At 54.7% G+C, this 23,311-nt stretch overlaps 1 protein-coding gene across 1 annotated transcript in view; it reads right to left on the reverse strand.

Moving 5' to 3' along the window:
• The window catches only part of VAC14 (VAC14 component of PIKFYVE complex), a 102,381-nt gene that overhangs the window by 42,746 nt on the left and 36,324 nt on the right, over nt 1-23,311 (reverse strand). Inside the window, exon 13 of the mRNA XM_047835958.1 lies at nt 8,731-8,887. Within this exon, the coding sequence (XP_047691914.1) occupies nt 8,731-8,887 (157 nt within the window). The remainder of the gene's footprint in view (nt 1-8,730; nt 8,888-23,311) is intronic.

The raw sequence follows: 23,311 nt of genomic DNA on the forward strand, positions 1-23,311 counted from the left end.
TGTGAATTAGGCTGAGGATTAGCCAAAGACACAGAGCCGGTGAGTGGTGGTCTCTGAGCCCAGGCAGCTGGTCTTCAGGGCCCATGTTCCCAACAGCTACACAGGCCGCCCATCACTTGGGCACTGGTGCTTGGGGAGGTTTGGGGCTAGTAGTTAGGAAGCAGGAGGCAGAAGACCGGAGCTAAGACCCTGCCAATACTGAGGACACAGAGACACTGATACTGTCTGGAGAAAGCACCTGGCCGCCGCCCTCTGGGAACTCAGGGACGACACTGGGGGAAGTAGAGTGGCTGACAGAGACATCGGGGCCATCACTTTCCAGGCTGGCCTCTCTTTGGCTCTAAAGCCCTGACTTCCTCCCCAGACCAGGGAGAGGGTGGCCACACGCCTGCATAAAACAGGGAACCAAGCTTGGCTGTGTCAGGGGTATCTCCTCCCAGAAGCATCAGCCCCAAGCACAAAACATGAATGTGTGGAACCATCCACAGTACCAGAAGCAAGCCCTACATGGGAGCCCCATGGGCTGACTTCATTAGATGTCAGTGGTCAGAAGAAGCAGTAAAACCCTCCTTTCAGTAGTTTTTTGCTCAACTCAGGCTTCCCTTACGTCCTTGAGTGCTCCTGGTGGGGAAGTGGCTGGGAACTGGAAAAGGTGCCTTTTTGTTTCACTTCTCCCAGCTGTGAGTCAGTCTGTGAGCATTCCTTACCAGGAGTCACGCCTTCAAACTACTATCCTCTCTCCTGAGAATCTCTACACAGCCCCCTTGAACTGCATGCAAGGGGCGAGCCTGGAGTAAGAAGGCCAGTTCGAGGGCAGGCCTCACTGAACTTGATGTTTGCAGAGTGTTGCTCTGGGTCCCTGCCCGGAACAGCCTGGCCTGGGAGGTCCTGAGTGACTCTGGAATGGCAAACAGTCTCTGCTCCCTGGCCCAGTGGGGCTGTTTGCAGAATCAAGTGTCACATTCTTACAGATTGAGTTACCCTGGGCCCAGCTGGGGCTGATCTCTGAAGAGGTGGCTGCAGATACAGCTGTTAAAGTACCTCCTCCCTGTCCCCACACTGCCCACGGTGGCCTGGCTGCATACCCTCAACACTGGCGGTGTGTGTGGACTGGAACCTTCTCCTGGGTGCTCATTTGTGATGGCTCCCTGTATCCCTGTCGGCTTGTTTCTGTATATATACCCTCCAACCTACATCATTTCCAGGCTTAGGACCATTTGGGTTCCTAAAGACAAAGGAAACCAAACAGGGAGTGATCATAAATACTCCCTGATGTGGGGCTACAGTCTCCATTTCCAAAGGGCCCGGTATCTCGGGCAGGTGGAAACATCAAGCATAGTGTTTTAGAGCAAGGCTTGGGAATCCATTAGACCCGGTTCAGATCAGATGTCTACCGCTTACTAGCGGCACAGTTTGGGGTAAGTCTCTTATCCTAAGCCTCGGTTTCTTCATCTATAAAGTGGGGGCATTAAGAGCCCCTATTCCTTCAGTTAATTTTTTTTTTTTTTTTTTTACTAAGTAATCCTTATGCCCAAGGTGGGGCTTGAACTCACAACCCTGAGATCAAGAGTTGCATGCTCCACCAACTGAGTCAGCCAGGCACCCTCAATAAGAGCCCTTATTAAATGAGACAACACATTGAATGTACTGGGACCGGGGGGCCTGCCACACAGTCTGTGCCCAATGAACGGGGGCTGCTGCTATTCGCAAACACGCCGTGACTCCAACAGAACACTGCAAGGGGCAACCTGTTCCCATTCTCTGGGTCTTCAAATGGATGACTGAGGGCTGGGGGACAGTCTGGAAAGTCTCTGAGTGAAGAGATTTCAGATCTGGGACACGGTCACAGTGCTCTGCTGGGAGGCAGGGAGGCTGTGAGGAGAAGAGGGTATGATTATCTGTGACTCCCCCATCCCCGGCCCCACATTCGGGGAGGCAGATCTGCCCGTCTCTCCGCTGACGGCTGGCCTAAGACAGCAGAAGGAAAGGCTTGGGGCTGCTCTGAACACATTCCTGGTCTTCTCAGCCAAAGCCCCCTCTGGGCCGCACAATCAACTCTCGATGTCCAGGCCTGCACGCGGCCCCTGGCGCTGAGGCCCTTTGTGGGAGGCAGGAGGAGGGCAGAGTGACATCTGGGAGAAGCCATGTCAAGTGACTCACATTCTCACAGTAGTGGTTGCTGGGAAAGCTTCCACAGCTCAGCCCTCCCAGCGCTCCCAACTGTTTAAAGGCTACAAAGAGCAAACTGAGTGGGGGGCCGGGAGCCTGCCTGCGACCCAGACCAGGCTTATGGGAGTGTCAGGGAGCTACTGGGGCCCGGCCTGCTGGGGCCTGCAGCTGTTGGGGTAGGGAATTTTGTCCCTCAGGCTCCCACCCACCAGAATGGACTCTCTCGAGGAGGAGCCTCTGCAGGACTGGGCTGGGAGCCTCAGAAAGCTCACTGCAATCCTGGCCCAACTGTATAGAAATGGCAGGTCCGGGCAGGAGAGACAGCCCTTCCTGGGTGGGCTGGTCAGGGACGGGGAGCAGCTTAGTGCTCACCACGGACAGGGTGAGGACCTACTCGGTCTCCTCCTGCCTCCGTTTCCCACCGGCCCACCACTTTTCTGACTAACCAGCCCCTCAGGCCCGGCTGGCCTGAGTCAGAACCTGAGAGACGTTCTCAGGCAGGGCTGCAGGGGGAGGAGGAGGTGGGGCGGCGAGTCAGCAAACTCATGCCGGGAGTGTGACTACATGGATGATGGGCCTCTCTCAACAGAACGAATTTCTGCCCAACTGCAGCCTGTTCCTCCCCGTGGGAGTGCAAAGTGCCTCGCTGGCCATTTCTGTCCACCTCCGGCCCTCCATCACCTCACCCTCGACAGCTGGGCAGGGAATCGGCTTCTTTTCTCAATAGCTCTGATAAAAGCCACCTCTGCCGGGCTCTCCTGCAGAGTGGGGCCCCAGGGCCGGGCGCTCTTGCAGAGTGGAGCCCTGGGCTCAGGGCTTCCTTTAGGAAGGGGCAGAGCCTGGACAGGACCCCAGCACCTGATTCTGGGCAGGCCCTCCAACACTGTGCTCAGGGGAGGCGCTGGGACGCCAGGCCTGGGACGCTTTTACTCGGGTGGCATTGACGAATGCAGTGTTCCAGGCCCACCAAAATGGGGTGTGAGCTGGGGCCCAGGAAGGGGGGGTGGCTGGGAACGACCTAGCCTTGGGTCTCAGGAGAGTCACACTCTTCGAAGGGCCAAGGAGAGCGGGGTTTCCATTCCCTGATCCTGCCAAGGACCAGCCCCTCAGCTGAATGCTGCCCGCCTCGAATTTCTGGTTTGAAGTCTGGAGAAGTGGGCTCTGGCAGGAAGTTCACGTGACTGCTGGCTGGCCGTGGGGCAGACAGATGCTGTCGGGAGCACTCTGTATACAAAACCGGGCTGGTGGGGTGGGCAGCCAGGGAGCCAGCCATGCAGATGTTGCTAAGTGAAACCTGATGTGGCGACATGAGAATCTGCAGAACGTCTCACAAACAACCTTCCCTGGGATGTTTTAGATTGAGTTTTGTGGCTATGACGCGAAGGAGCCTCACATGTCAGGATAAAAATAGCTCTGGCCTCAATAGGCAATGTGAGTTACAGTTCAACAAAACCAGATGCGAAAACCTTAGTGGCCCAGCCCAGACCCAGCAGGGTCCCTGCTCAGCTCCCCACCCTCTCAGCCCCTTTCCTCTCCCTCTGTGGGTTGGGGCCCAGGTGCCCGGACAGTCCCTCGCATGGGCATCTCGATCCGCCACCCAGAGAGCGTAGAGGAAAGGCCAGCGGCCCAGGGCAGATCCAGGGCTGGTTCCTGTCTGTGAACTTCACAGGGATGAGGAGCCTAGCACAGAGCCTGGCACAAGAATTGCTCTGAGGAGGGGGCTGCATGACCGGGAGGCTGGCATGGAACCCAGGGACGCAGGTGGGGAAGGGGCAGCTTCCCCCACAGAACCAAGGGGCTGGAAGAAAGGGAGGCAAACGCCTGTGATACAGGGGGGTCTTAGGAGGCATGGAGTCTGCTGAATCGGACGGGCCAAACCCCTCAGCTGCATGGATGAAAGGGTGGCTGAGATGCTGCAGCCGTGGCACCCATGGGACTCGATCCAAGAGGCAGTCACTCTTTTCTCCAAGCCGGCCCAGCTGAGGCTGGGGAGCCCTCTGCCCCCGGCAGCAGCCCAAATCTGGGAGGCTTTCCGGCTGCCTGGTTCAGAGCAAGAGATAAGCTAATGGGCCACGGCAGGGCCCAGGAGGAACTTCCAGCTGACCCGGCAGGAGAGAGAGGCTGCATCAGGAAAGACTGCTGCTGAGTCGGGGCCAGGCCAAGGGCAGCACTGAAGGGAGATGGGAGGCAGGGGCCTCAGGTCCCTCATCGAGACTGGGCCTGGCATGGAGAGGGTGAGGCTCTCCACCTGCAGACTAGTGAAGACCTGGGCAGTGGTGCTCGGGGAGCCTTCGACACAGCAGTGGTGACAAGGTGGCCAGCTCTGGCACCCCCTCCTTCCATCACGATGACAAACTCTGAAAGACAGGTACTGATCCTTACTGGGCATGTGACTCTGGCCTTTTAGGGATGAGTACAACCTAGATTTTCCTGACCCTGACACCCATGCTCTTTTACACTCTCTGAAGAGTATGTAGGAAGAAGGCCTTTTAAGGCTCCAAGAGCAACAGAGAAGGCTTTGGGGGCTGGGAAATGGTCTGGTGTGGCTGGAGGAAGTGGAGGCAGCAAGAGGGATGAGTTGCTGAGGTGGCTGAGGCCAGAATGGGGTGCCTGAAGTCACTGTGAAGAGAAGGGATACACTCAAAGGCTATGCCAGGATATGCCCTAAGGGAGAAGCCTGGACTGCTGGCCTGGCCACTGCTGCTCTCTTCCCCATCTTGAGCGATGGAAGCTTCTGGTGCTGGGCAAGTGCTCTTGTCCTCTAACACGGGAGTAAAGAGAGCAGACTCTCAGGCTAAGCTCCTAGGTCGGCACCAACACCTATCGCAAGCCCCCCTCCCAGGTAAGAATAACAACGGTGCTTCCTCCCACGGTTCTTGTGAGGAGCTGGGCTCACCCACCGTGAGGTTCAGTGAGCTGACACATGGGAAGTGCTCAGAACAGTGTCCGGTCCAAACAAGCTCAATGTACTAGAGTCACCCTTACTACTGGGAAAAATGCCCAGGGATGGCTTCCTGGGTTTCTTCTAGAACTGGTTTATGAATTTGGCCACACCAGCCTGGGCTACAAGGAATGAAATGGAATCAGAACATTTCATTTCCGCCCATGATTTTAGAACTGGGATCAAATTCCACGTTGGACCAGAGAGCCCTGTGGGGCATGATAACATGAGCAGTTATCCCACCAAGAATGTGCCCCCTTGGCTGGAAAGGAAGCATAGGAAAGATGGGATTTGGGGTGCAAACATCAGTCCTGGGGTGATCTTTGGCCCCTGAATGCCACACTGCTGCTGTGCCTGGCCAAGGTTGCTCCCTCCCTTGCAGCAGGAACATTCAGGCCCCAGGAGGGCCAGGCACATCTCAAATGAGGGACGGATCCCAGAGGTCTCCTGCTTCTGCTGAGCCTTCTGCTCAGACTCAGGGTTAGGCCCCTCAGGTCTGCTCAAAGGGAGCTCATCACCCCTCTCCCCAGAGCCCACGGGGCCTCAGCCAGAATCTCCCTGAGTGGAGACGGGCAGAGAACGCACAAAAGTTGCCAAGTCATAGGAGACCCAAGTGGTCGTTTTCATTTCATTTCACCAAATCACAGTCTAGAGAGACAGCAAAATGTGGGATCCCTCTATTGGTTTTCCTCAGGCCTGCCCACCCAGGCAGCTCCACTCCTGAAGGTCCCAGCCTGGGGCTCTGTGAAGGTCAGCAATGAAGTGGGGTGGGAGCAACAAGACCAATGCTTCTGCCTGCATGGCTCTGTGCTGGAGGGAGAGATGTTTGCACAGGTGGGAGGAAAATCCTGTGTGGGCAACTCTGCCTCGTGGGCCCTGGGACCACTGCTGTGGCACTACCGAGGCGTGTGATGCTGCCCCAACCCTTGCATTATATCTGCACTATTTGAGTTTACAGACCCAGTGAGCAGGCAGGCTTCTCTACAAATGCTGCTGATTTCATCTTTGCTAGGCTCCCTGCCTCCTTGGCTTTCCAGAGAAAGACCCTTTACGGTGGGGGGCGGGGGTGGTGGTGCTCTGCAGTCGGCATGTTCTCAGAGCTGTGCCCTGGAGAGCCAGAGGGCCAGAGGAAAGCAAAATCCAAACAGGAAGAGGGTCTGGCCTTGTAACTTCTGTCCCCGTGCACGGCCAGATGGAAACAGACAGAATGACCCTCTTGCATGCCTGAGAAGCAACAGGGGAAAGAGCAGCCCACAGATGAATGAGTGTATACTTCCCGCATGCTTTCTGACCTAAACAGCCAACCCCAACATCCTTGGTGCCTGGCCAGTGCCCTCCCCAAGGCAGCTGAGGCAGGAGATGGGACAGGGCCTAACTTTGGTTTCCTATGTGCTTCTTACTGGTTTGAACTTGACCTTAACCTTTTAAAATCATGAACCCATCTGAAAAATCTGGTGCCAGCTGTGGACATGCACGCACGTGTGGTTCCCACACCCTGTGCAGTGAACGTGTGTGAGTCTCAGGCTAAGAGCACATGGCCCACGGTACCGTGTATCCTTGAAGCAAGAAGAGTTATTGGCTGCAGGCACTTCCTTGGTGTTCTTTCCAGGATGGAATTTCTTCCCATCTGGCATACTTGGTTGTTTTTCTAAGAATTCAGGGTGAGTCCCTGGCTGATGTGAGCCAGTCTGACAGCCCTGGTGAGCTGGGGCAAATCTTCACCACCTCAGCCTCATTAGGGGCCCACCTATCCTGGCAGGGCCAGCAGCAGCCAAGGTTCAGAGGACGTTGCCATCGAAGACACTCTCAGTTCTTACTCCCAAGCGGCTGAGATGGCACCTCGAGGAGCTCCCTGTCTGGGCCTCCCCAGGGCACACACCCCACCTGGACCCCAGGCCATTTTCCAGCCCATCCCTCCACTAATGAGTAAGCATTCTAGTCATCAGCTTCTTGGTGCCCAGAGAAAAAGAAAACACCTCAGAAAATGGAGGGACAAATCCCAGAGAGTCCGGAGATGAAGGTGTCCTTCCCCTGCCCAGGGCGAAGCTGCCTCCGTTTGGCTTTCTCTCCTTTTCCACTCTGAGGAGGATAGAAGATGCCAGACAACTGCTTCTTGGGGAGGGAGATCTAGGGCTGGCTCTGACCCGCGGATGCCTTCTCCTGGCTGCTGCCCTCTTCCAGTCACTTGTCACCCTCATCCCCTCACTGCTGCTCCTCTCCTCTCTCAGTGGGACCCCCACATCGCGGCTGTGTGCCGACACTCAGCCCCTGGCATTTCTGCCATCTGTCCCTGGGAATTTAGGCGGACCCCCAAGTGCTGATGTGGGACACAGGATGGAAAACGGACTCCCGGGCTGTGGGACAGAGGGTGGGACCCTCACCAAGTGTCCCAGGGTCAGGATGTGGGAGCCTCCCGGCCATGGCCTCTGACTGCTTGGAGGAAACCGGGCTCCTAGGCAAGGAAGCCACTGCATCCTGGAGAAACAAGAGAAGGAAACCGGGCTGCCACGAGAGTCCCTTACTCCTTCCTTGCTTCAGTCAGAGACAGCTAGAAACTTGGGACCAGTTGCAGAAAGAACATGTGCAGCAGCAGTGGCCTAAAGCCTGGGGTCCTATGTGACACCCCACTGCAGGAGCTGGGGGAGCCCTTGACATCAAGTGTCACCAGGAAGACATATTCAACGCACGAGCCTTCTGTGACTCGGCCCGGCAGCCCTGGGGTGCAGTCAGGCCCGCAGGGCCCCAGCGGCACCACCAAGCAGGGGTACTCAGGGCCGGGTACCAGCCGCCTTCAGAGGCCCTGCCTGCTAGAGCAGTGGAAGGGGAGCTGCAGCCGAAAGGCCCTGAATCGATCTGACATCTGGCTTCTGCATCAAAGGAGGAGCCATCGAGGACCTCGTATCTGGAAATCAAGAGCCACTCACTCAGGGGACAAAGAGACAACCCAGGCGAACACCCAAGATTTGCTAGGGACTTTCCTGTCAACTCGCATCGTTGGCATTTTCCAGGATGACGTCGCCGGAGGAAACTGGCGTCTGCCTGGGAGGAAGGAGTTGGGAGTTGCACTGGCCCAGGGAGAAGAGCCACCTGCTATCTGGAATGACCCCAAGGGGCGAGCCCCAGGAACACCACAGCCACCTTCATGTCCAAGGACTGCCTGGAAACATCCTGTTTGAATTACCCCTCTCCGGCCTGGGCTGCCTGCCATGTTGTTTGCTATTTTTAGCTCCCCAAAGAGGAAGGAAATGGCTGCCTGGTCTTCCACCTGTGAGACTCAAGGCTCCAAAGCCCCCTGATTCCTGGCTGGGGAGACGCTGCCCCAGCAAAAGAGAGGATCCGCTGACTCAGATGGTTTTATATTTAGCAAATGGCTCAGAAGTATGAATGGTGCAGGATGATGAGGAAAAGGGGATGTGAAGGCCTCTCATGGGGGTGGGGAGGCAACAGGAGGGCAAGGTCCGCCTGCCTCTCAGAGAGCAGAGGGGACTTCTGACTGCTCACACCCCAGGAGAGATCCTGGGCTTGAGAGGGATGGCCCAAAGGAGTGCCTGATCCAGGAGGAGACCGAGCACTAGTACTCCCAGGCCCCCTGAGGCTGTAACCATAAGGGCACTACTTACCAGAAGTGTTCAGCAGGTTTGTTCTGCCAGGGGTAGGCACCTGAAGCTCTGAGTGGCTGACCCGGAGGTCAGGGCCATCAAGGGGGCCTGCATCATCTGTCTGGCCTGCAGGGGAGGAAGCAATTTCTGCCAACACCTCCAGATCCTTCAGGATAACCTGGGGGAGAAAAGCAGAGGATGAAGGACGAGGGCCTCTGGAGAGCTGCCGCCAGGGGGTGGCGAAGGGTCTGCAGAGGGTGACAGGCTGGTGAGAGCCACCAAGATTACGGCTATTAACAGTGTTCAGAAAGTTCTACAAAAGATATGGATTGAAGAGAACACAGATGGGCAGAAGGTGAGGGCAAGTGGAGGAAAGAAGCTAGACTCTGAGTAAGCTTTCTCATGACCACTCCTCTCTGGTCCCCTGAGCAGGGACCTCAGAGGTCCCCAGGAGATGTGGAACTCAGGGTGCAGTCTGTGCGGGGACACTGGCAATGCCCCAAAGTCAACCTGTGTGAGGGACCAACGGTGCCCTCTAGGCCACACTGCTGGTGTGCTGGCCACAGCTCCGTCTACCACCAGGCCACAGAACAGACCTTTCTGCAGAGGTGACACAAGGCCACCCTCTGCCTTCAGAACATGACTCTGGGCTCCAAGACCGAGGACTTCCTAACTTCTAGACACACTGTTCAATTCTCAGCTGCCTCCTTGATGTTCATATACGGGCCTGACCCCTGCCTCCTTGATGTTCATACACAGGCCTGACCCCTACCTGCTGAGTTCTTCCAAGGAAAGGAAGACACAGAGTTCAGCATGGAGAATGGCAGAGTGAGCTCCAATCAGTGCCGTGTGTCACCAGGTTCCCCGGCGCTGCCTCACCACCCAAAGCCCTCGTACTCTTAGATGCTGCCTCTCCCCCCCCCCCCCAACGGCACCCACCGCCTCTTGCTCTTCATCTGGTATCAACAGCCAGCAGGGTGCTGCCTCAGCAGGGAGGTGTGTGTGTGTGTGTGTGTGTGTGTGTAGTGTGGTGTGTGTGTGCTGTAACTGCACAGTGCACCTGTCCCAGTTCTACCTCACGACACAGCAGGGAGGGCTGCTGCTCCCTCCCACCCCCACTCATCTCTTCTCTGACGAGGAACGTGCCTGTCCTAGCACAGGTGTGCCCCCAGGGCCGTCCCTGGTACTCAGCGGACACCCATCGGGCATCTGCTGAATGACTGCCTGAACCCGGGCCAAGAATTACCATGGCAACTGGGGGCTTTGGTCCTGGACCTGTGGAAGTGACACAGAGCACCAGAGGGTGGGGCCCTGGGAGGTGGGCTCTGTGCGCCGTGACAGACCAGCTGGCCGCAATATGGTGACAGTGGTCAAGGTAAGGCGATTCCAGGGCTTTTTGTGGGATGGTGAAAATGTGAGATAGTAGTGACGGTGGCACAACCTTGTGAATATGCTAAAAACCAATGAACTGTATATTTTAAAAGGGGAATTTTATCTCAAAAAAATAAATAAAGCTACTACTGTCTCTTCAAAGCTTCAAAGTGGTTCTTGTCTCAGTGTGAGCAACGTGCTAGTGCCTCATCCTGCCCGGCCCCAGATGTCACTTCTCCTGGTGTCCTCTCTGCCAGCCTTGGCCCCTGGGTCCTCTCCCAGCAGTGCGACGTGTTCAGCACTCAACTGCCCTGCAAGCTGGAGGTCTGGCTCTCATCCTGCCACAGCCCAGCCTCATCCCGGTCGGACACGTCGCTCACTCACACACACAGATGTCACCTCGCACCTGTCTAACTGCATGCTTTCCTCCATTGCTCCCAGGCTCTCAGCACCTCCTGAGCCCCGACTGTGCCAGGTGCTGGGGCTGCAGGTGAGTCCCATGTGCCTCGGCCTGCAGCCCATGGCCTGGCAGGGAGCAGTACTCACCTGCCCTTCCACACACAAGTATGTGCAATTTTAGAACATTCTGACCGCTGGGCCTGCAGGGGATGATGTATCCATGCTGGGCAAAGATCGTGGCTGCTAAGCAGCCTGGACAGATGGCAGCAACGAGCACTTGCCCCTGTGCCCAGGCCAAGAGCTGGGGGCCTGAGTGGTTCCAGGCCCAGAAGTGGAGAGGTCCAGGCCATCTGCTCCCCAGAAAGCTTTCTATTTCAGCGGTGGCAGAAAGTGGACAGAGAGGGAGGGGGTGGGACAGGGGAATAGACAGCGAGGAGGTGACAGGGTGGTGCTGCGTGATAAGAGTGGCCCGAGCACAGGCCATACACTCAAGATGCTCAATTGTCCAAACAAGTCACGGTCTAATGATCAGGGATCGTTAGAGAACCAGACGCGGGAACCAGGTGGGAGAGTGACTCACTCAAATTAAACTGAGGCAAGGAGTAAGCCAACTGTGCCTCAAAAAGTTAAACAGAGTCACCAGAGGTGTACTTCCACCCCTTGTGTTTCCCAAGAGGGCCCAAAACATGTCCACACAGGACTTGCGTAGAAATGTTCACGGCATAAGTGTTCATCGTGGCTAGAAAATGGAAACAACCCTAAGGTTCTGACACCAACTCTGATGTGTTTTTTCTGATACCAGGTGGGTGTCCTACAGTTCAACTCCATTCTGATGCCATCTACCTGGACGTAGCGTCAGACCCCACTGCTGAAGGCTCACTCTCACAAGACTGCCCTTCCCTTGCTTCAGACACCAGCCAGAGATCCAGGGTGTCGCCTTTGCTTCTCATGACTGGCTACAGACCAGAGGTTCCCACAACCCCCTCCTTAGGCTCCGTTAATTTGCTAGAGTGGCTCATGGTCCTCAGCGAAACATTTTACTTACTAGATCACTGGTTTATCATAAAAAGATGTAATTCAGGAAGAGTCAGATAAAAGAGACGCACAGGGCACAGCATGTGGGAAGGGGCACAGAGAGCTTCCGTGCTCTCTGGGGGTGCCACTTGCCCCGAATCTCCACGTGTTCACCAACCTGGAAGCTCTTCAAACCCCATCCTTTAGGTTTTTAAGGAGGCTTCATTACATAGGCATGATGGATTAGATCACTGGCCACTGGCAGCTGATTCGATCGCCAGTCCCTCTCTCCTTCTCGAAGGTTGGGTTGAAAGTTCAACCCTCTCATCACATGGCTGGTCCTCCTGGCAACCAGCCCCCATCCTTCTGGGCATCCAAGTCACCTCACTAACCTAACAAAAGACACCTTTATCATTTTCAACACTTAGGAAATTCCAAGGGTTTTAGGAGCTCTGTGCCAGAACCAGGGATGAAGACCAAATACGTTTTTTTTTTTTTTAAATGTTTATTTATTTTTGAGACAGAGAGAGACAGAGCATGAACAGGGGAGGGTCAGAGAAAGAGGGAGACACAGAATCTGGAACAGGCTCCAGGCTCCAAGCTGTCAGCATGGAGCCCGATGCGGGGCTCGAACCCACGGACCGTGAGATCGTGACCTGGGCCGAAGTCGGACGCCCAACTGACTGAGCCACCCAGGCGCCCCGTATTTTTTTTTTTAACCATGTATCACAAGATCACAAACCCCAAAGTACATCAACTGATAAATGGATAAACGGAACATGGCATATCCGTGTCCTGGACTATTATTTGGCAATGAAAAGGAATGAGGTTCTGATATATGCTATAAAATGCACCAACCTGAAAACATTTGTTAAGTAAGAGAAGCAAGATGCAGAAGGCCATGTACTGCATGATGATTCCATTTATGTGAAATGTTCAGAGCAGGCAAATCTATAGAGACAGAGAGTATCTTGTGCCTGCCAGGGGATGGGGGAGGGAGACATGGGGAGTTATTGCTAACTGGTACAGGGTTTCTCTTTGGAGTGAGGAGAATGTTGCAGAATTACATAGCAGTGATGTTTGCACAACTATGTCAAAATACTAAAACCCACTAAATTGTATATTGTTTTTAATTTTTAAAAAGATTTTATTGATTTATTTTAATCAAAAAAAATTTTTAATGTTTATTTTTGAGAGAGACAGAGACAGAACAAGAATGGGAGAGGGGCAGAGGGGGTGGGAGACACAGAATCCAAAGCAGGCTCCAGTCTCCAAGCTGTTAGCAAAGAGCCTGATGCTGGGCTCAAACTTAAAAGCCGCGAGATCGTGACCTGAGCCGAAGGTGGATGAGCTACCCAGGTGCCCTTAAAATATTTTATTTTTTTAAGTAATCCCTACTCCCAACGTAGGGCTCGAACTCATGACCCTGAGATCAAGAGTCACATGTTCCACCGACTGAGCCAGCTGGGCATCTCTGAATTTGTATACTTTATGGTTTGTGAATTATAACTAAAAAAAGAGAAGAGAATCAAGTCAAAACCCCAAATCAGCACCCTAATTCCCAGAACTGTGGTACTTCAGGTCAGTTTGCTCTTGCTGTGCCCATGGCCCAAAGCAGCAAGGCCTCCCTGACTCCCCACGATCTCACATCTGCTGCTGACTCCCAGGAGGGCCAAGAGCACTCAGGGAGGTCACCTGTGTCCCTACATCTCTGAGCTGCAGGTTGCTCTTCTCAGGGCTGGCTGTGCAGGTGGGCGGAGGTACATGTCCCTTAGGCAGCAAATCCTGGAGGTTCAATGTGGCAAGTGAGAAAAGTATGAGGCAGCCAAGGCCAGGCTAGCACTCAGCTATAGCCCGACCCTATGAGAGCTGCCGTGGCCCACACCAGGCTTCTGGCGGGTACTCATTTCCCTAACAGGAAAGATGCTTGGGAGGAACCACCAGCACCAGAGAGCCCTGGCCTGTGAGATGCCCACACTCTCTGAGTGGCCCCAGGGCCAGGCTACCAGGGTGGGAAGACCAGGAGAGGAAGCTCTCCCCACTTCCAGCTAGAATTAATGTTCTCATTTGCTGCCTGTCTCTCTTTGCAGAGTCATCTGCTCGAGGGATCAGGAGTCCACTTCAAACACTCTGGTCCCCAAACCGGAGCCCAATAAGCTATACTGGGCTTTGTGGTCAGACAATCCTGACTTCCCATCAGTTAACTTCACCCTTCCAATCCCTCTCCCGACATCTATTGAGCACCCACTGTGGGCCAGGGCCCGGGCCAGGGCCTGTTTTTGTGGGAGGAGATGCGAAGCCAAACAGGATGGCCCTGCCTCTCTCAACAGTGACCCTGGGGAGACAGGCGGTAAACAACACTTACAATGCAGCGCATGTACAACCAGAGCCAGCAACTTGGCCTGTGGGGATCGAAAGGCTTCAGAAGTACCTTACCATCAGTTTGCTGGGGGCAGAGGAAGGCACTCAAAGCATTCACTTAACTAGCATAAGCCTTTCCGGACACAGAGCCAGAATCCCGTGGCACATTCCAGGAAGCTAAGCTTTGATCTAGCTCTGGAATGGGGCATGGGGCTGGTGTGAGTGTTAAAAAGGAGACAGCAGGCCCAAAATGGAGTCACCTGTGCTAAATCCCAAGTCAGCAAACCAAGATTTAATACCTAACTTAATTGTAGTTTCAACCTTTAACCTTTAAAGGAATGTAACCTTTAGCTAGTCAACATGGAATTACCTGGTCAGTCCTAGTGAGATAATCCTCTTGGCAGACCCCTTCTGGTCCCATTAGGAAGGCAACTTTGCCTGAAACAGTGCATCCTTTGCTAGTCATTTTCTTTCTTTCCTTTTTTTTTTTTTTTAATGTTCATTTATTTTTGAGAGACAGAGAATGAGCGGGGGAGGGAGAGGGAGACAAAGAATCTGAAACAGACTCCAGGCTCTGAGCTGTCAGGACAGAGCCCAATGCGGGGCTCGAGCCCACGGACTGTGAGATCATGACCCGAGCTGAAGTCAGACGCCCAACCGAATGAGCCACCCAGGGGCCTCTGCTAGTCATTTTCTTTCTCCACTCCCTTTCTGTCTTTAAAAACCTTTTCTTGTCTACAGCTTCTTTCTATTGCTACATGGGGATACTGCCTGTTTCATGAATTGTTTGAAAAAAGCCATTCTGATCTTTTTGTTTGTTTGTTTAATTTTTTTTTAATGTTTATTTATTTATTTTTTTGAGACAGAGAGAGACAAAGCATGAACGGGGGAGGGTCAGAGAGAGGGAGACACAGAATCTGAAACAGGCTCCAGGCTCTGAGCTGTCACCACAGAGCCCGACGCGGGGCTCGAACTCATGGACCGCGAGATCATGACCTGAGCCGAAGTCGGACGCTTAACCGACTGAGCCACCCAGGCGCCCCAGCCATTCTGATCTTTGAATTTACTCAGTTGAAATTTTGTTATTTAGCAGGGGGCATGGCCAGAAAATCAAGTGGAAGTCATAGGGAGGGGCAGGTACCCAAGAGCTATGGCCCGAAGAGGTTTGAACTTGGTTTTGCAGGTGATGGGGAGCCTGTTTCCCCATATGTGCCAACAGAGACTTCCCCTTGCAAGGTTGTCATGAACATCATAGGAGATACTCTGTGCTCCCCTTCTGTTACGAGATTTTTGGTACCATAGCTGAGCCTGGTCAGTGGTCCTGACTTAGGGACTGGGCAGGAACTGCAGTGTATACACAAAGAGCTTCAGATTTCATCTCTCTACTAAAGAGAATCTGCATGGACATCTTGGTACCACCTCCTCCTACTTCACTGGAGAGCAGCAGCCAGCAAAACTGCCTATTTTACATTTTGAATTCTCTTATTTTGGAAAGTTTAACACCAAATGGCAAATGAATGCAAATTACACTTCAATTGCACAATTAAAGCCGGAACTGTTGTCTACAGGTTCCTTCAGTAATCCCAGCCACTCCTCTAGTGCTTACATATCAGAAGATTTGTCTCTAGTCCCCAGGGACTGGCAAAAATCTGACAGACAGCCCTGCCTGGAGCAATACCACGTGTACTTGTAAGTGTGTGTACGTGTGAGGGTGTGTGTGCACGCGCGCGCACTCTCGCACTCGCTTACAGCCCACCTTCCTGGTTCTTTACAATGGGAGCTGAGAATAGCACCACCATCTCCTTCAGTTTCCTAGATGCAGGGAGAGGAAGGGGCTGCCAAAATAGAGGGCAAGGAATGGCTTGAAGACACAGTGGGGAATTTGTGGGAGCCACTTCAGGGCTCCTGCGCCATCCAATCCAGCTGCTGGCTCTTTCCCAGCTGACCAGCAAATCCCATTGAGCGTAGGGGCTGGACTTGAGACTATGGAGCAACAATCCTGACAAAGGCCTAGGCCAGGACTCTGCCTCTGCTCAGGGAATGAGTGACCCAGGGAGACAATGTCAAGGCGGCGTGGGGTGGGGGGGCGGGGGCGGTGCTGGGACAGAGCAACAGAGACCAAGGGAGAGCCGTGCTCCGCCCTCCGGCTGAGCCTGACTTTGAATCTCTGTGCCAGGCCAGGGTTTTGGTACCCCACCCCTCTTGGAGACCCCTTGGTCTGTGGACAAGCAGCTCTGGAACAAGGACACAGTGATCTCAGCAGCCTTGCTTGCGGGCACTGGCTTAAGAACTGGACGAAAGGCCCCCAGTGATAGGCCCACTGCTCGGCCTCTAGAAACACAAAGTTAGTCCTCTTCCAAGGAGGAGGCTGGCTGGGCCCAAGCCCGCACTGGACTGTAGTCCTGGCTTTGACAATGAGGAAAGGCTCAAAGAAAGCAGGAGGAAGCCGCGCCAATTAGTATGCGCTACACGGCTTTTTGCAAAATGAATATAAAACACTTGTGCTTTCTTTTTGTGTGAGAGAAAGAGTGGGGAGAGGGAGGAGGAAAGAAGGTTACAAGAAAGCAATATTCTGCAGGGGCAGGAGTGCCTGCAGTTGCCATGGCAACGGGGGTGGTGGTGGTTGTTGGGGGGGCGGGGGGAGGCACATCAGCTGGTCCCTGGTCCTGGATTGGGGTGAGCTGTGAGCTGGCCCTCGGAGTCAAAGGGTCAGTGACAACCGGGTGCAGAAAACATGTGACAAAGCAACTCTGAAGGGGAGGCCCGGGTGGAGGGAGGGAGGGGCCAGCACATCCTCTGTGGCTTGGGGAGCAAAGTCAAGGAGGCCAAAGGATTCCTGAGAAAGCCCTTCCTTCCAGGAGGTGACTTGATGCCAGCAAAGGGCATATTTCAGCGTGGGAGGGAAGTCACCATCTGGATGGGGCCATTGCAGGCTGTCACAACCCAAAACTCAGGCAGGCTGAGGACAGACTCTCTAGGGTCTCTAGGGCAGTGCTGGTTTCCCTCCCTTCTTTTATTCCTCTGTCCAGATGCTCCCTCTCCCAACACCTTGTCCACAGAGCAGCCCTGGAAAACCCGTCGCAGAGGGAGTCTCCCTTCTCTCTCCCTCCTCTCTCTCTCTCTCTTCACACCAACCCCCCCCCCACCCCCCCGCCCCCATCGGCTGGTTCTGTTCCTGGCTTCTCCTTTACCACCCTGGGAACAGCTGGAGACCCAGAGTTTTACAAGGCCAACTCCCTAGGCTGGGGGTCTGTCTTTGCCTCCTACTGAGGCTCCTGAACATGAAGTCCCAGGGCGAGGCACTCAGCAGATGTTGAATAAATACTTGCTGACCAGCAGCGCCAGGCAGGAAATGGAAGATGGATCGTTCTGAATAGCTTCTGCCAAGAGGATGGACAGAGAGGCCTCTCGCTTCACTCTACCCACTTATCTCCAAGAAACTTTTGTCAAAAGTTTGGCTAGGTCCCTAGTCAGCTGATTAGGCCCCAGATGTCAACTGGCTCAGCGTTCCAGCCCCATAAGGAGGGAAGGAAATCCCCAAGCTGGGCCCTCTCTGGTCCTAGCCAGAAGGAAGCTGCAAGAGTGTTTCCAAGAGACACAACTAGGTCCTGGCAAGAGAGGTGAGTTCAGGCTAAAAGCCCTGGAGGCTAAGGCCTGGACTGTGTGGGCCACTGCCAAGGCTATCTGATGCCTCTGCTGGGAGCAATGGGGCCACAGGGCTGTGCCTGAGATCTGGGTCAGGTTGGGCTGCTCCTTGTTCTTGGGAAGTGGAGCTGAAATTAAGTGCAGAGGCACCATGGCCAGGCATCCACAGAGCCTTGGGGCCCTTTGCTTCTCGCCACACAGAAGCCTGTCCACTTCCTTCACAAGTGGTATAGGCCCAGTGCGGCAGGCCTCTTGAGTCCCTGATCACATACAGAGTGGCTCCCGCGGCTCGTGGCATCAGCTGGGGAACTGACTCTCGGAAACCAGGTCGCTGTCCCCAGGAAGCATCCCCTTAGGGTGGTGAGGAAGGCACGGGGCCTCCCATGGGCCCCAGAGCAGTGAACCAATGGAGCTCTGGGAGAAGGCACACACAGCATCCGGCACCAGAGTGGAGGCTCCTGCTCTGGACACAGAGTAAATCTGAACTGTAGAAGTCGGCAATCAGGCCCTGGCCAGGCCTGGGAAAGGGGTGGTATTCCCAGAAAAGCTTTTGGCTACAACGGGGTCAGAGCAGGCCAAGCCCAGCATCTCCTAGGGGGCGGGTCCCTCAGCCCTCTTCAGCAATGGCAAGGAAAGCCCTGCCAAAAATTTAGATTTGGGGGCGGGAGCGAAGGATTGCCTAGGCTCAGATCTATTTTATTTCCCATTGAGAAAACCACTCTGATTAAGAACCTTTGAGGTCGTACTTGAGCAAAAACAATTAAAAAAAAAGGATTATAACTTGTTTTTTGCCTGACTTTGAATGCACGTTTACAGGGATCAAGGCTACTTTCTTTTTTTCTTCTTTTATTTTTTAAAAATGCTTATTTTTGAGAGAGAGAGGGAGAGAGAGAGCACAAATGCAGACGTGGGAGGGACAGAGAGAGAGGGGGACAGAGGAACCGAAGCAGGCTCTGTACTGACTACAGACAGCCCCATGGGGGCTCAAACTCATAAACTGCGAGATCATGACCTGAGCCGAAATGGGACACTTAATGGACTTAGCCACCCAGGCACCCCTTCTTTTATTTTTAATAAACTCTGAGATCCTTCCCTAAGTGCCTAGTTCTGTGCCATACATGCGAAAGACCAGCAACCGGTGCTCACTGTTAAATCCCACTAACAGTGACAGCACAGTGTGTGTCCTGGCAGCTTAAAACCATTCCAGCCTCCATCCCTCAGAGTTGAGGAGAAGAGAAAAGCCAGCCTGGATAAGGCAATATGGAGGCCAGTCCCCAAGTCCCCCCGTGCGTCCCCTCACCCCCGGTCTCCCTCCTGGTAATGCCAGCCATCGCTTGCCTGCATCATGCCAGGCCCCTGCCCGGGGTGGGGTGCACTCTCAGAGTCCTACATTCTCCCTGAGAGTGAGCCAGAGGCCGAGGAAGGGCCTGCTGTGCTCCAGACAGCGCAGGAGCAGCACACACACACCGTCAGTGCTCGGTTACCAGGTGATGAGCCGAGGGGCCAGCTGTCTCCGGGCACCGGTCCATGGCAACCGGGAGAGCGGCACAGGGCCGTCTCCTACCCTCCTCCAGGCCTCCGCTTCACCCCAGTGTACCTGCCAGCTACATGCACCCTGCCCTGAGGAGGCAGGTCTGCCCTGGCAGGGTCAGGGCCCGGCAGGGTGGGGCAGGCCAGAGGGGTTCAGCTCGCCATCCACTGTCCCTCCTATTTGTTCACCTTCTCAGAAAATGTTTCTGAGCACACACTATGTGCTGGACACAGTCTCCGTCCTCCCAAAGTGGGACAAGGGCTATGGGAGAGTCGGCGTGCAAAGAACATCATAATGACGCCGATGGGGACCTCTTTGATGTGCAGATAGGAGGGGTGGTGTGTGACAGACAAGGCTTCAGGAAGCCGAGGTCTTGGCGAAGTTACTTCACTTCTCTGAGTCTCAGTTTCCACTTCAGTGAAGTGGGGGACACAACAGAACCTACCCTGGAAGGTTTGCTATGGAGATACGCTAAGGTCATGCCCACTCAAAGATGTCCATCCAGCGCAGGGTCTGGCAGGCAGCAAGTGAATGGAAAATACCAGAACCCAGGCAATGAGGCCCAAACTGAGAGCACAATTCAGGGGGTCCAGGCTGAGGCCTAAGCAGCTGGATTTTCAAAAAGCTCCAGAGGATTCTGACAGCAGCTCTTGTCTGGATGGGCTCACTGTGGGGCTAATGTCTGGGTTATTGGACTTTAGCCTTTCTAGGTAAGATTACTGATCACTTCCTGAGTTCAAGGGGAGATGGGCTGAGGGTAGTCAGTCAGGCCCAGGGCCAGGCAGTGTGCTCACCCCTGCAGGCCACTCAGCCCTGCAGCTTGGCTTAGCAAGAGCTCCCAATCCTGTCGCAGGGGAAGGCAGTCCCCAACTGGCTGCCCTTGGTGGACTCTCTCCGATACTGCTGGACCTTCCACTGGGGAAGCCAACCTTCCCAGTCCAACATCTGCCTTCACCAGGAGCCTAGGTGTACCAGGCAGCAAGCCCCCAGCCCCACCCATGTCAACCCGATACTGTGCCAGTTTTGGGTCCTTATCCACACATCAGGGGAAGAAGTCCAGAGAAAAATACTAAAGACTCTCTGAGCACCCACAGCCGCCTTCCCAAGAGTGGAATGCTGCCAGGCCAGCTGTGGTTGTCTGGGTGCCCCTTTACCCAAGGCCTCCTCACCAGGTGCAATAGGAACCATCACTAAGCCAGTCCTCTCTCCTCCCTGGCAATGATTTGCTGCCAGGACTCCTATCCGAAGACCAGATCCTCCCAGGACTTCTGGTGTTGACCACTGGTGCCTTGTCTGGGCGGTGGGTCCTGGTTGGCTGTCCCTGGAGACTGTGAGTGGAATCCAGGGCTCTTCCCCTGCTGCCTTCTCCCTGCTTGGCCCTCCCTCCTCTCACTCTCAGGAGCCCCCAAATGAGGCTGCAGCATCAGCCGCAGGGACAGCCATGTGGACAAGTGCCTGTGTCCTCGGCATGGCCTCCAGGGGAGCTACAGCAGGCAAGGGCCCCAGCTGACCTCCCCGGGTGTGGGTGGGGGACTCTCGGCAAGAGTTCTGTGCCCCCAACATTGTGCCCCTCGTTTTCCTGGCTTGTGTCTGACCTGATGGCGTGACCTGACTGTAAAGGAATCTTGGGGACAGAGGAGGGGGTGAAGGAGTTGTTTTTGTTTGTTTTGGAGAGTGGATGGAATGAGAACTGGGCTGAAACAAACACTGAGGCAGGGATCTCAGGAAGAGGAACAAACCCCATTCTTATGGAAGACAGTCTACTCTGAGCGGGCCATTTTAGTATTCCAGGGAGCAGGGTCAGGACCACACAGCATCAGAGCTGGATGGGACGAACACAGACCAGGCCAACTGTGTCTGATGGCAGAAAACAGGAGGTGAAGGGGTGTCGTGGACTTGCCGGGTCCCACAGAGAGCAGGACAGTGTGGGGCAGAGGCCACCCTCTTGTTGCTCCCTGGGCCCCTTCCTACACTGCTCTCTGCTGGCTACCAGCCCCACTCCTTCTGCATATGCCCTGGGAGGGTGAGTGCCCCAACGGGGCAGGTCAAGGTTCAATGCTCAGAGAGAAGGTGCACTCACAACTGATGAGGGGAGGGGGGCCGGCCTCAATGAAGCAGTGCCTCCATCCTGGGAGGACCCCTATCCTGCAGTGAGGTCAGCCCTTATGTGCTTTTGGATGTTCCAGAATCAGATGGACCCAACGTCTGGCTCCTGGTGGTATGACCTTGGAGAAGTTATCTTCCTTACCCTTGGAGGTCCTCTTAAGTCAAAACTGGTATAATGAAAACAACTCCAAGAGTGCCAGGCAAACTTGTCAGGAGAAGAGAAACGATGTACTCTGAACAGCACATATGACCCATGAACTCAGCCTTCTGCCCTCTCCTGCTCCCAGTCTCCTCCCACAGATGTGGGAGGGGTCTGAGCCCAGTACCCACTGTGGATTCTGAAGGCAGCCAGTGGCGGGGGGTACTGGATGGGCTGTCATCACCTCTCTGAGCTGCCCTAAGATGAAGGGGCTCCAATGAAGCAGAAGTCCCCATTTCTGTGGCAGACACAGAGATGGCCAATTTTACTAGCAGCACCCTTGCGTCGGGACAGAAGAACACAGCCCTGGTCACTTGGGACTGTAAGAAGAGGAACCCATGGGGATGCTCTCAGTCTGGGGCCTCCGTCTGGGTGAGACCCTGACATGGAAGGCCCTGTTGTCACTAACTAAATCCCTTTAAAGTGGTAATGAGCCCTTGGGCCCAGCTGGCCAACCCACCAGACCAAAGTGACAAGAGTCCCTGGGAAAGAAAAGGCTGAGGAAGCATTTACAGGGACCACATGGGATGAGGGATGCAGAAGGGATAGGATGGGATGACAGGGCCACTGCCCCTGGGACAGAGGAGGCCAAGGGCAGCCTCACTCTACTCTGCTCCAGGGACAGGGCTCCGTGACAGTCAGGAGTGGCGGCACCCGTGGCCTTGCTGCAGGACAATCCCAGAGCTACCCACTCAGCTCTCATGCGAGCCGTGACCTGTCTCCCTATCGGGCAACTTAGCTCAGCCCCAGTGAGCTCTCTCTTTTGAGACCTGAGAACCTCTTCAGTTCTCCTGCTCCATTTCTCCTGGGACCTGGACCATGCAAACAAATGAAATCCTCTCCCATCTCCCCTAAGGCTAATCATCCCTCAAAGCCGGCATGTCTGTTCCCCAGTGAGCCTGCGGCTGGTGAGGCAATGAACACCTGGACGTGTGGTGGATTGACCCAAACAGAAAAGCTGATGGCCCGCATCCCCTCAGGACGCAGCAAAGCCTAGAGCAGCCCCAGGGCTCCCTGCCCCATGGGTGTGGACACTCCTGAGATGTGCTATGGGGTTGAGGACAGGGAAGGCCCTAGCAGCCCTGGACCACAGTACATCATAGCTCTCCTATGTACGTTTGTGAGATGTCCCCAAATCAATCCTTATAACCATCCCTGCTACCCCAGCCTCCTAAGACATGGCCACATGCCTCACGAGGTGAATGGGCTCCTGAGCAAGAAACTGCCATTGCCAGGAACAACATCCTCACAGTCCTACCTTCCAAGTTTTTGAGAAAGGTGATTCTCATTCTTTTTTTTCTGTTTTTATGTCAGCCACATCACACGAGCCATAAACTCCCCTCAGCAATTTCTCTTCATGGTTACTCTGAGCCTAGGGGAGCAGCTGGGGGTATCTCTCCTGGGTTGATAACCTCTGCTCTTAAGTGTTAAGGACACCTCAGCTCCAAGAGGTGGGAAGACTCCAGGGAAGGTGCCTCCAGAGGCCCCAGTGGGGTGTGCCCTTCTGGATCTCCATGGACTCTGAGGCCTGCTTCCGAAAGAGGCTGTGGCAGCCGGAAGTCCCGAGGCAGGCCCTCTGCCGATGATGCCGTTTCTCCTCTCTTCCCTGGAGCCAGGCAGCCAGCTCCTCCCTTCCACCTGTGATGCTGGGAACACAGCCCACTGACCTGGGCAGACAGCTCCACCTCAGGGGTGCAGGGGTTGCTGAGGGAGGGGGGTGGGAAAGGGAGAAGTTATAGAAAGGGGCGTCGGTGTCACTGACCATTGCCTTCCCCTTGGTTTTTCTATGACCTCAAGATGAACATCGAGCCCCAGAGCCCCCAGTGAGGCCCACCCACTTGGCCATCTGCACAGGACCTGTGTGGTCCTAAAGACAGGCAGGGAAACAGAGGACAGAAACCAGCTTCTGTTCTGGCTTTTGCTGCTGAAGCGGGGGCAGGAAGGATATGGAGAAAAAACAGAGCCTATCTTCCCTA

Source organism: Prionailurus viverrinus, chromosome E2, assembly GCF_022837055.1.
Source record: "Prionailurus viverrinus isolate Anna chromosome E2, UM_Priviv_1.0, whole genome shotgun sequence".
Taxonomy (NCBI): domain Eukaryota; kingdom Metazoa; phylum Chordata; class Mammalia; order Carnivora; family Felidae; genus Prionailurus; species Prionailurus viverrinus.